The 14,214-nt window shown below is 35.7% G+C and overlaps 1 protein-coding gene across 2 annotated transcripts in view; it reads right to left on the reverse strand.

Annotated features, from left to right (window-relative positions):
- SMAD5 (SMAD family member 5) overlaps positions 1 to 14,214 on the reverse strand; it is a 46,757-nt gene that overhangs the window by 6,237 nt on the left and 26,306 nt on the right. For both annotated transcript variants that reach the window (XM_014828429.3, XM_014828430.3), the window contains 4 exons: positions 11,976 to 12,227; positions 10,296 to 10,415; positions 1,915 to 2,136; positions 308 to 564 (listed from right to left, as the gene is read on the reverse strand). In XM_014828429.3, coding sequence (XP_014683915.1) covers positions 308 to 564; positions 1,915 to 2,136; positions 10,296 to 10,415; positions 11,976 to 12,227 — 851 coding nt within the window. The remainder of the gene's footprint in view (positions 1 to 307; positions 565 to 1,914; positions 2,137 to 10,295; positions 10,416 to 11,975; positions 12,228 to 14,214) is intronic.

Raw genomic sequence — 14,214 nt, forward strand, 5'->3', positions numbered from 1 at the left:
AATATTAAATACTTTCTAGCAATTCAGTCTTTAACTGAAATTCTTTATAAATTCAGCCCCTATTCAATATCAAAATTAACATCAATACCATGCATTTTATAATGTCTGGATTATAAAATAAAATCTTAGACCTATCATGCTGGTTAAAGTTATAAATTCAAGAATTTCATTTAAAAGTCTATTACATGAGGTCAAAAGTAACTACCGCCCTTCATTTAACAAAGACTTTTAAAAATTATATCCTACAGACACATAATAAACATATTTACAGTGACTCAAATTAAGCTACAGGTCACAACCCACTCACCTTGACAAAACTCATTCGAATGGTACACATTTTGGTGAGCTCATATACTGCCTCAAACCCATGGTTGACAGACTGAGCCAGAAGCTGAGCAAATTCTTGATTGTTAAAAATTTTGAGGCTGCAGCTGCTGGGAATCTTACACACAGTGGTAGGATGGAAGCCGTGATGAAAGTTGCAGTTCCTACTCTGTACAAATATGCTGCTGTCACTGAGGCACTCTGCATACACCTCTCCGCCAACATAGTACAGATGAACACCTTAAGAAGACAGGCATCATGAGAGTCAACTTAACAAAGCAGTATAATGAAACCAAAGAGGCGGTGTGAGGTGCAACCAAGAATACCCATTCCTCTATGGCAAACTCCCAACAGTCTTTAGGTAGAAGCTACCACTAGATGGCCTTCCACTGCCAAGGATAATGGAGAGGTTAATGCCTGCCTAACTTTTCACTAATGCAAACAGTGCTAAAAAGACCATCCTTGTACAAAAGTACCTCTCTGCACACATGTGAGTCACAGACTTGTATCACGCTGTTATATTAAAAACTATGTTTTATTTCTGAGCAAATAAAAATTTCCCATGGAAGAAAGTGTCCTAGAACGGTATACTGGGAAAAGAGGGAAAATTGATTCCAGAATTTAAGAATTCACCAAGTAGATTTCTCTTATTCTACTGTAGTGGGAAAATCAATGCGCAGAAGTGAGGCATTTTGCCTAAACAGTCATGGCAAGTTGGCAGTAAAGTCAAGAGAGATTGGAAACTCTTTTCAACTTATTTTTGGCCATAGCACTTTTCTGAACCTCTTCTATAAGAAAGCATATCACAAATACAGTTATTTACCTTTTGTTCCTAATTTGGACTAAGACTTTCTCAAATCAAAGAAGCAAAAAAGCAGCAGGTGGTACAGACAAAACTTCTTAAGGGACAGGGAATACACTCTACACAGGATAGGCTTCCTTCCTGACCACCTGCTGCAGGAGAATCTTATAATTCATTGAAGCGTGAAAAGTTCCTTGTTTGTTGTGACAACTTTCTTGCAGGATGAATTGTAAATAAAACCTTGTTACCTGAGTTTGAAAGGTGGGAGAGGTGGTGGTGAAACCCCTGAAGACTTATGTCATTCAAACTGGCTTTCCTATCTGTAACCCTGCTCCTCCAACGTAAGAGAAATTCTGACAATCATCTCAACCCAAAATACTCCGCAAATATTATAATTACGGGATTCTAATCCTTCACCAGCATTCATATATTCCACAAATATTGTATATTTACTATGAGCCAGGCACTGTTCTAGCTGCTGAAGATATTATTGTAACCTGGAAAAATTTCTGTAAAGCTTATAATCCAGTCAGGAAGACACTCAAAAAACAAACATAAAAGTAGGATGATTTCACATCCTAAGTACTATGAAGAGAAACTAATAAGCAGGATAAAGAAAAGAGGACTGATTATGTCTTTACTAAATACACTCAAACACCTGCCAACGCGAGGGCAGAGGCCATGCCTTAGGCTTCTTCGTACACTCCAGCACCTCATACAAGGCATGGCACACAGCAAGCAGAACAAATGACTGACTTCAACCGAACGCAGGGAAATGACAAAATTACCTTTTCCAATATGTCGCCTGGTGTTTTCAATTGTCGAATTACGATTAACATTTGACAACAACCCCAAGCAGAATCTACTTTTGTTATTTGAAGGGTCTGTGAATCCATCTACTAACACACTAGTAGAAGATGCATGAAAAGCTTCCCCAACACGATTGTTTAATTCATAGTAGACAATTGAACACCAATGTTTGGGCTCTTCATAGGCAACAGGCTGAACATCTGTGAACAAACCACAAATAAAAAAGGTTTAATGAATGAGTATCAGAAACTCCAAGTTCTTTATGCGTTTCCCTTCAACCTAACCCAAGCAACTATGCACACACAAAAAATTTCAGATATTTCACATCTTCCTGGCTTTAAGTCTGTATCCAAAAAACAAACAGAAATGCCTTGAAAATGACAATTAAAAAAATGATACAAACACAAAGATAGGCACCATCACATTTTAAATTGTTTTGCTAGCAGAATCTAATCCAGGTTTAAATTTGAGATGGCAAACCTCTGGTTCAGCAACCTGAAAGATTTAACTATACCAGTATCTATACAATTATTCTAAACAAAAATTTGAACTAAAAAACTGAGTGGGACTCTCAGGAAACTAAGAATACAGTAGACCACCCTTATCTACAGTTTCACTTTTCATGGTTTTAGTTATCTGTGGTCAACCGTGGTCCAAAAATATTAAATGGAAAGTTCCAGAAATAAACAATTAATGAGTTTTAAATTGCACACCATCCTGAGTAGCGTGATGAACAATCTCACCCTATCCCACTCTATCCTTCCTGGGACGTGAATCATCCCTTTGTCTAGCGTATCCATGCTGTATACACTACCCCTCCTTGAGTCACTTAGTAGCCATGTCTGGGTTATCAGATTGACTGTTGTGATATCACAGTGCTTGTGTTCAGTAACCTTTATTTTACTTAATAATAGCCCCAAAGCACGAGAGTAGTGATGTTAGCAATTCAGATAAGTCAAACAGAAACTGTAAAGAGCTTCCTTTAAGTGAAAAGGTGAAAGTTCTCAACTTAATAAGGAATGAAAAAGAAAAAATCGTGTGCTGAGGTTGCTAAGATCTATGGTAACTTTTATTACAGTATACCGTTATAATTGTTCTATTTTATTATTAGTCATTGTTGTTAATCTCCTACTGTACCTAACTTAGAAATTAAACTTTATCATACATATGTATGTATAGGAAAAAACAGCATATACAGGTTTTGGTACTATCCACAACTTCAGGGATCTACTAGGGGTCTTGGAACATATCCCCTGTGGACAAAGGGGGACTACTGTAGAAGGAAACTTCTATAACTTGATAAAGAACATTTACACAAAACCTATAGCTAACATCATACTTAATGGTGAGAAATGAGAAGCTTTCCCGCTAAGACTAGTAACAAGGCAAGGATGATCTCACCAATCCTTTCCAACATCAAACTGGAAGTCCTAGCTAACGCAGTAAGACAAGAAAAGAAAATAAAAGGTATAAAGATTGGGAAGGAAGAAATAAAACTCTTTGTTCACCAACTACATGATAGTCTATACAGAAAATCTGAAAGGATCGACCAAAAAAACCCTCCTGGAACTAGTAAGCAATTATAGCAAGGTTGCAGGATGCAGGATTAATATACAAAAGTCAATCACTTTCCTATATACCAGCAATGAACAAGTGGAATTTAAAATTAAAAACTTATTACCATTTATAATAGTACTCAAAAAATGAAACGCTTAAGTAAAAGTCAAACAAAATAGGTACGAGATCTTTAAGAGGAAACTATAAAACGAATCAAAGAAATCAAATAAGAACTAAATAAGTTGAGAGATATTTCATGTTCTAGGACAGGAAGCCTCAATATTGTCAAGACGTCAATTCTTCCCAACATGATCTGTAGATTCAATGCAATCTCAATCAAAATCCCAGAAAATCATTTTGTGGATATTGACAAACTGATTTTAAAGTTTATATAGAGAGGCCAAAGATTCAGAATAGCCAACACAATATTGAAGAACAAAATTGGAAGACTGACACTACCCGACAAACACTTACTATAAAGCTACAGGAACCAAGAGTGCATGGTACTGGTGAAAGAACAGACAAACGATCAAAGGAACAGAATAGAGAGCCCAGAAATAGACCTACATAAGTATAGCTAACTGATCTTTAATGAAGGAACAAAGGCAATAATGGAGGAAAGATAGTCTTTTCGACAAATGGTACAATAACTAAATTCACATGGGAAAAAATGAATCTAGACACAGACCTTACACCCTTCACAAAACCTACCTCAAAATGGTTCATAGACCTAAATGTAAAACACAAAACTATAAAGCTTCTAGAAGATAACATAGGAGAAAATCTAGATGACCTTGAATATGGTGATGACTTTTTAGATACAACACCAAGGCACAATCCATGAAAGACATACTTGATAAGCTAGACTTAATTAAAAATTTAGAACTTTTGCTTTATAAAAGACACTGTCAAGAGAAAGAGAAGATAAGCCACAGACTGGGGGAAAATATTTGCATAAGACATATTTGATAATGGACTGTTATCCAAAACACACAAAGAGCTCTTAAAACTCAACAAGAAAATGAACAACCTAACTAAAAAATGGGTCAAAGACATGAAGAGACACTTCACTGAAGAAGATATACAGATGGGAAATAAGCATATAAAAAGATTCTCCACATAGTATGTCATCAGGGAAATGCAAATTAAAATAGCAATCAGATACCACTACACACCCACCAGAAAGGCCACTGACAACACTAAGTGCTGGTAAGGATGTGGAACAAGAGGAACTCTCATTCAATGCTGGTGAGAATGTAAAACAGTGCAGCCATTTTGAGACCGTGTGGCAATTTCTTACAAAGCTAAACATACTCTTACTTTACAATCCAGTAAACGTGCTCCTTAGTATTTACCCAAAGGAGCTGAAAACTTACGTTCTCACAAAAACCTGCATAAAGATGTTTATAGCAGCTCTATTCGTAATTGCCAAAACTTGGAAGCAACCAAGATGTCCTTCAGTAGGTGAATGGATAAATAAACTGTGGCACATCCAGACAACAGAACATTATTCACCACCAAAAAGAAATGAGCTATTGAGCCATGAAAAGACATGGAGGAAACTTAAATGCATATTGCTAAGTGAAAGAAGACAATCTGAAAAGGCTACATACTGTATGATTCCAATTATACGACATTCTGGAAAAGGCAAAACCATGGAGACTAAAAAGATCAGTGGTTGCCAGGAGTTAGGAGGGAGGAAGCAATGAATAAGCAGGGTATAAGGATTTTTAGGGCAATGAAACTATTTTCTATAACACTATACTGGTGGACACATATTATTACTCATTACAACCCACAGAACATACAATACGAAGAATGAATCCTAACATAAACTACGGATCAAGGGTGATAATGATGTGTCAATGTAGGTTCATCAAATGTAATATATGTACCACTCTGGTGCAAGTGCTGGTAGCACAGGAGACTGTGCGTGTGTAGGGGCAGGAGGTATGTGGGAACTCTGTGCTTTCCACTCAAATTTGCTTTGAACCTAAAACTCATCTGAAAAATAAAGTCTTATTAAAAACAAAGAAACAAAGGAAAGAAAGAAAGACACAACTAAATGAGCATCACCTTTACGTAAAAGGTGGTATACGCATTTACATGTTAAGTGCCAGAAAAAGTCAACAACTCATAATGGACTCAGTGGATGAGAGGGACACACGGAAGTTCTTTATCCAGTACTAGTAGGGTGTCTTTCTTGGAGCTGAAATCAGGCAGACAAGTTACAGACCCTCAATTTTCTTTCAAGAAAGGCAGGGACAAAAAAACGTCTGACAAAAACTTAAAGAGTAGTCATGTGGCCTATGTAGGCAATGCAAAAGAATTAGTTAACTTTTAAAGCTCAATTCTAATTACTCAATTGCAAAGAATTCAGATGAGGAGGAACAGAGAGAAACAAACCACTGTGGACCCATAGAGAGGAGTCCTAAAAGCTCAGATTTTAAAGAAGTTTATACAAAAGATGGAACAAGGAGGGGCCCATAACCAAAGACATACAAATGAGTAGCAGGAAGTTACAAGCATAGTGTCAGGAAAACAAGAGCCAAGAATGAGCAGAAGCTTGTAGGGGAAAAAATGCTAAGCAAAACTAAAAAGACAATGTTGGTCAGGATAAAAAGGAGAGGAAAGCTTTGCCTCTGCTCAAGGCAAAGGACATATTGTTAACCAGGGATTCAAGGCACTGCAGTTTAACTTTGATTTTCCTTTTGTCACCTCTCTGTCAAAGAAAAAAGAGAAAAAACACAAAATATGACTGAGATGAGAAGAAACTTTGGTGAAAAAAGACATCTACGAAGGTGAGAAGATGAGTGCCAAGTGCCTCGAAAATGACTCAGTTCTTTGGCTGAGATAAATGATACTCCAAGGAACATCTAACGTTCTACTAAACTGCACTCTGATCTCTGAGACTCAGAAGAAGAAAAGGAAAATGATTGGGGGGTAAATATAGTCTATATTTTCAGAAAGAGGACGATAATACCACTTACTGGGTATTACCTGATGGTGTATGCCAAGAGCATTACATATATTGTCTAATTCAATCAACATACTAATAATTCCTGTATAAATATTATCTCTATTTATTTTACAAATGGGGAAAGTTAGGCTTATAAATTTAAAAAGCTACCCTACATTGCAAAGCCAATAAAGAAAGATGTAGGAATTAAAATCTAGAAATTCACACTCTGACATATTTTGCTGTAAATGAAATTAGTATGAAAACATCCTCGATAAATTCTAGATTTTGAAAAAGCAAAGATATTATTCAAACATTAACAAAACTATTAGGGGGCCTAAAATTTAATTGTTCTTAGGAATGTGGGGCTCCTGGGAAAACATAGTGTAACTACAGTCACTCGGTACCATCACAAACATGCAGAACACACAAATACACCATTCTTATAAGAAATGTCTAAAATGGCAGTACCTTACTTCTGCTAACTTGTGACAAACTAAGGAGTTTAAGGTCTCAAAACAAACTGGCTTTAAAATCACAATGAGATACAACTTCACAGAAAGAAATTCAGGAAATTCTGAAATATCTGGAAATAGATTAACATGCTACTAAATAATCCAAGGGTAAAAGAAGAAATCACAAGGGAAATTTTAAAATATTTTAACAGAATAAAAATGAAAACAAAACATACCAAAATTTATGGGATGCAACGAAAGGTGTGGTTAGAGGGAAACTGTTTTGACTACTTATGTCAAAAAGGGAAGAAACAACTCAAATCGATAACCTAACATTCCACCTTAAGAAACTATAAAAAGAAAAGCAAACTAAACCCAAAGCAAGCAGAATAGAGGAAATAATAGAGATTAGAGTGGAAATCAGTGAAAAAGAGAAAAGTTGATTCTTTCAAAAGATGAACAAAACTGACAATCCTTTAGTTAAATCCTATCAAGAACAAAACGACACAAATTACCAAATTCAGGAATGAAGACATCACTACCAACTCCTATAGAAATTAGAAAGATTATAAAGGGTACTATGATAAATTTTATGCCAACAAATTAGACCATTCAGATAAAATGGACAAACCTCTGGAAAGACACAAATTACCAAAACTGACTCAAGAAAAACCAGAGACTCTCAATAGACCAATCACTATAATAACTAAAGAAAACTGAATCTGTATTTACAAAGAAAAGTCCAAGCTCAAATGGGTTCACTGGTAAATTTTATCAAATATTTCAAGAATAATACCAGCACTTCACAAATTCCTTCAAAAATAGAAGGAAATACTTCCCAATTCACTCTGTGAGACTATTATTACCCTGATTCCAATGCCAAACAAAGACATCACAAGAAAACTAGAGACCAATATCCCTCACGAATATATAAGCAAAAATACTCAACAAAATATTAGTAAACCTAATCCAGCAATATATAAAAAAGGTATACACCATGACCGTGTGAGATTTAACCTAGGAATATAAGGCTGGTTTAACATCAGAAAATAAGTCCATGCAATACACCTTATTACTAGAAAAAAGAACAAAACTACCCTACATGATCATCTCAATAGATGGAGAAAAAGCTTTTGAAAAAACCCAACACTCATTCATGATAAAAATTTTCAACAAACTAGGAATAGAAGAGACCTAGTAGTTTACTGACTAGACCCTCCAGAATAATGGTGAATAGAAACAGCAAGAGGAGACATCCTTATCTTGTTCCCAACTGTAGGGACAAAGCAATTCAGTCTCTTACTATTAAGAATGATGATAGCTGTGGGTTTTTCATATATGCCCTTTAATAATAAGAGAGAGAAGTTAAAGGCACGCAGATTGGATAGGAAAAAAATAATACTGTTTTTTAATTCATAAACAACATGCTCCTGTATTTAGAAGGCCCTAAGGAATCTATATACACACACACAAAACCTACTACCAGAACTAATAAATGAGTTCAGCAAGGTAGCAGATTACAAGATTAACATACAAAAGTCAACTGTATTTCTATATACTAATAAGGAAGAATCCAAACATGAAATTTTAAAAAATCCCATTCGCTTGGGAACAAATTTAAAAACAGAAGCAGAAGTAAAAGACTTGTATACTGAAAACTGAGAAGATCTAAATAAACGGAAAGACATTCAACACTCGTGCACTAGAAGATGACAGCAAATCTCCCCAAATGAATTTAGAAAGTCAACGTGACCTCTATCAAAATCCAAGGAGCGGTTTTGGTGGGGGCAGAACTTGACAAACTGATACTAAAATGACATGTAAATGCAAAGAACACAGAGTAGCCAAACAATTCTGAAAAAGAAAACGATGGAGAACTAAACACTTCTCATTTTCAAAACTTATTATAAAGCTTTAGTAATCAAAACAAGGAGGTAGAGATATACATATACAGATCAATGAACAAAACTGAGAGTCCTGAAATACACTCATCCACTTAAGTCAACCGATTTCTGAAAACAATGCCAAGGCAATTCAATGGTGAAATGATACTCTCTTCAACAAACAGTGCTAGAATCAACAGGATATCTACATGAACAAAGAGGAATTTAGTCCTTTACCATACAAAAAGCTTAACTCAAAATGAATCAGAGACCCAAATATGAGAGCTAAAGCTATAGAACTTCTAGAAGAAAACACGGGAGAAAAGTTTTCATGACCTTGGGATAGACAAAGATTTCTTACATGCAGCACCAAAAGCATGATCCAGGAAAGAAAAAATTGATAAACTGGACTTCATCAAAATTAAAAATTTTTGTGCTTCAAAAGACACCATTAAGAAAATGAAAAGACAATCCACAGATGGAGAGAAAATATTTGCAAATCATATATCTGGTAAAGGACCTCTATCTAGAATATATAAAGAATTCTCACAACTCAATAATAAGACAAGCGACCCAATTAAAAAATGGGCAAAAGATTTTAAATAAACATTTCACCAAAGAAGATATACGAATGGCTAAGAGGTATGTAAAAAACGTTCAACATCATTACTCATTAGGGAAATGCAAATTAAAACCACAATGAGTTAGCACTTCATATACACTATAATGACTATAATAAAAAAGACAGTAACAAGTGTTAGGAGGATATGGATAAACCGGAAATCTTCATGTTACTTTTAAGAATGTAAAACGGTATTGCCACTTTGGAGAAGTTTGGTAGTTTTCCTTAAATAGTTAAAACTTACCATGTGATTCAGAAATTCCACCTTACGTATCTACTGAAGAACAATAAAAATGTCCACACAAAGACTTACATGCAAATATTCAGCATTTATATATCAAATGTAACAACACTGTTTACACTAGCCAAAAACTGGAAACAATTCACATGTCCATAAACTGGTGATGCATAAACAAAATCCATACAATGGAATACTGTTCAGCCATAAAAAGGAACAAACTATTGATACATGCTACAACACGGATGAGCCTTGAAGACGTTATGCTAAATGAAAAAAGCCAGATGGAAGAGACTACACATTATGTGATTCTATTTACATGAAATGTTCAGAAAAAGCAAATCTATAGATATAAAAAACAGATTAGAGGGTCCTGGAGCTGGGGATAGGAGCCAGAATAGACTGCAAATTAGGCACAAGGGATAATTTTAAAGAGTTATGGAAATGTTCTAAAACTAGAGTGCAGTGATGGTATAAAACTTTATACATTTACTAAAAGTCACTGAATCATACATACACTTAAAATGGATACATTTTATTGTATATAAATTATACCTCAATAAAGTTGTTTTTAAAAAGTGGCCAAGAAATTAAAAAACAAAACAGCAACAATAAGAAAATAAATATAGTGAGTATTTCTCTTACCTCTACTGGATATACTGGGCATAATCTGAGGAATCATATTATTGCTTGTATCCATGGGCTGGGAATTATCTTGACCCATCTGATCATCTGGTGGCATATAGGCAGGAGGAGGAGTATCAGCTAAAAGGAAGAAAATGAGGCAAGTCCCAAAACAATAGTTAAAATCATCTTCCTGCTCCAAGTTATTCTAAAAGTATTAAAAATTCCTAAGATTACCAGCAGGGTTCGTCACTGAACATTAGAGGCACACAAAAATGTAGAATGCTATCTTAGGGCAAGGGAAAAGGAGAAAAGACAGCACATCCTTAGCTACTGAAAACCTATTACAAGTCCACATGTATTTGGTCCAATCCGTGATGTAAGATTAGTGCTAAAATTCACTAAAATAGAAATGAAGGTCAAGAATTTTGCCTTTATTTGCTTAGAATCATATGCTTGAGAAATTGCAACTACTGCAAATCAATCTGAAGGACAAAGATTATCCTAGTTTGGGTATCTACAGAGACACTTTTAAATTATCAAGATCGTCACATACTGTATGTTGCTACTTAAAACTAGAAAATAAAACTACATTGCTTCAAAATTTGCCTTCAACACTAACAGCAGTTGTCTAATTCTTTTGCAACGTCCTAAAATAGCTGTTCTGCCCTATTAAAAAGCTAGTGAATTCTTTCAGAAAACTGCATGTTAACTAGAAAAGCTTTTGAGTTCCAACACTCATGGCTGAAAACCTTTGTGCAAAAGCTACAGCTATACTTCTTTGTCTCAGTAACTATAAATACTCAATATAATTTCTTTCACTCCAAGGTCTAGTTTGTACAAGACATATTTTGAGACAGAGCTACAATCAGCACTGAATCTACGACAAAGTATGAAAATTAGTTTTTGAACACCTAATACTAAGTTAAACAACTGGTTCTCAATTTCTATTAAAAAAAAACTGTATCAATTGAAATTTTGCTGCAGGAGAGAAACTATAAAGAATACACTTAACGTAAGACTCCATCTGCAACAGGCATTCAAATATTTCTTGACAGAGTGACGTGATGTGTCCATACATGACACACCATTAACAAAACTTTGGAAATTTATAAAATCTACTTACAATCTTTCTCCAGGCAAACTAGTTCACCAGTCATCTAATTAAAGATAACTGGGGTTCATTCTTAACATTCCAAAGTCTAAAATGATTCGACAAGCAATGTGCTAAAGTTAAAAAAGCACAGACTTTAGAGTCAGAGAAACCTGGGTCTGAACTCCCACTTATTAGCTGTGCAATCTTAGGCAAGGTATTTAAACTCTTGAAGTTAATATCAATTTATTTTTCCATCTATAAAACGGGAATAATACCTATCTCACATGGTTGTTCTGAAAGATTAACTTTAATGCAATATCTTCCATCACAATATCAGTTATATAGAGGGACTCAATAAATGGTACTTAGTATTATAAATTATATGAAAATATTTAAGTCAAATATAGCTACATCCATTTTTAAACATATGGTAGTTGGCAAAATAAAAACCAAAAGCCTTCTGGAAACCAAACAATATCCAAAGAGTAGAGAGTCAAAAGTAGCTGGCTCCTGGCATACAACAGTTCACCCAGAGGGCTAGCAGTATAAGAGTAACTGCTGATTCTCAGGGATTATTTTTTTGTATCCATAAAACAAATCCTTACCTGGGAGCTGAAATGGACTTCCTGGTCCAGAACTTGCTGGGGAGTTGGGATACGTGCTGCTAGCAGGGGAAGGCGGGTAGGGGCTATTCGGAGATAAGGGGAAAGGAGTGTTGTTGGGCTGGTGGAAAGAATCTGGAAACGTTGCATTTTGTGGCATGTGTGGTTCATTGTGGCTCAGGTTTCTAAACTGAACCAGAAGGCTGTGCTGTGGATTGAATTCATTATGACGAGGCACTAACACCGGAGGTAAGACTGAAACACAAAAATCAAAAGTCATCTGTCAGCAAGGACTAACGCAAATATCCCATACACATTAAGGGGCAGAAAGGATTCGGGTAAGACTGTGAATCTATTAAAACAATTTACTTTTAGGAAGGTCTGCTTTGTAGAACCTTGAATCTATTATTTACATAATAACTAAACCAAAAACTCTAAGTACTTAGCCTGTATAGGGTACTCTGGAAGACAGAAAATCCAGAAAAGATACTACTCCTGTTCAACAGGAGATAAAGCATATTTCAAAACAATCATAATACAGAGAATTTAATTGCATTGAGAATTTAACAAAGATGAGCCCTTCCAGCTAGCAAGGAATCAAACAAAATACTGTGGAAAAGACAACAACTGATAGGACCTTAAAGAAGCAGGAGAATTTCACATGGGAATGCTAGGGGTGGGGAGAGCAGAGGAAGAGATGGGGAGACCCCAGGAAGGAGGTAAGAAAAGACAGTGGGGTGGCCTAAGCACTCACCTAGGAGGTAAGAGTAGAGAGTGAAGCTGAGGTCAGCTACGCAGACCTCCTGAATGCCTCCATGTCTCCAATTTTGAACATTTCATCTTTCTTAGTTTGAGGGATCTCACATTTTATGTTCTTCAGTAAAGCTTTCCCTACTGAAAACAGTTTCCCTACTGCAAAATATTTCCTAGATAGAAGCCTTCCATTCAACATCAGTTTTCTAAACATGACCATAATGAAAATATATACAACAAAGACTACACATATTGAGAGATGTTTTTAAAAGATTAACTTTAATCAAGCATTCACTTTCTCTGAAGACCCAAGTGATCAATCACATACAAATATTGGACTACCTTTCCCTATAGAAATAGAAACAAACCTGATTTCTCTAAACTCTACTGTACCAATTCATCTCTTTAACAATTTTCGCATATTTGTTAACGTAATTTCACTTCCAAAAAATCTTACTTTGACATCATTCAGCAGCAACAAAAGCAATCTGTTTTCAAGTTAACTAGGTCATACTTCGCCTCCCTGAAGCAGGGATGTACCTGAGGAATCAGAGGCTCTGTAAGGCAATATTTGTACTGATTTTTGGTCTCTTTTCATTTTACTGAATTAGTGTTGTAATTATGTGGTTAACATCTGATTGTTTCGTTCTACTGTGTATTACCAACTGCTGTTCCCCTCACAGAATGACGGGACAGCTGCCATCAGAGGGTAGGGCATTAGACAGTAAGAATTTCTATGTTTAGCTGGCTAGCAATCGAAAGACTTACTGAAATAACTACTTAGGAATTCAATCCAGTAAGGATTTCTTTACTCTTTTTTTAAGAAGCAGAGCTAAAATCATTGACTTCTCTCTTACTTGACTATTATCCATACACTTTTTTTTAGAAATTATTTTATTTTCACCCAAAATTATACATGGATAATTTAAAAAGACAGATGCTATAAGAGATTATAACAAAAACAGCAATTTCTAAGCCTCGCCCCTACTGCTCAGAGAAAACAATTTAAACTCTCAGCCATTTCTCTTAACGTTTACTTTGTGCATTGCTAAGTAATACACTTATATTGCTATTGTGGATTTGTCAAGATGTTATTTCTAGACTTGCTGTTATGGGAAATGAAGTAGCTGTCTTATATCATTCTATCCCACTCTCATTCCTCTTCCCCACAATAAAGTTCCATAAAGAATTTTGGTTAGGGGCCGGCCCGGTGGCGCAGCGGTTAAGTTTGCACGTTCCGCTTCTCGGCGGCCCGGGGTTCGCTGGTTCGGATCCTGGGTGAGGACATGGCACTGCTTGGCAGCCATGCTGTGGTAGGCGTCCCACGTATAAACTAGAGGAAGATGGGCACGGATGTTAGCTCAGAGCCAGGATTCCTCAGCAAAAAGAGGAGGACTGGCAGTAGTTAGCTGAGGGCTAATCTTCCTCCAAAAAAAAAAAAAACAAACAAAAAAAAGAATTTTGGTTAAATCAATACCCAGTGTTTATA

The sequence above is a fragment of the Equus asinus genome, chromosome 9 (genome assembly GCF_041296235.1).
Source record: "Equus asinus isolate D_3611 breed Donkey chromosome 9, EquAss-T2T_v2, whole genome shotgun sequence".
Taxonomy (NCBI): domain Eukaryota; kingdom Metazoa; phylum Chordata; class Mammalia; order Perissodactyla; family Equidae; genus Equus; species Equus asinus.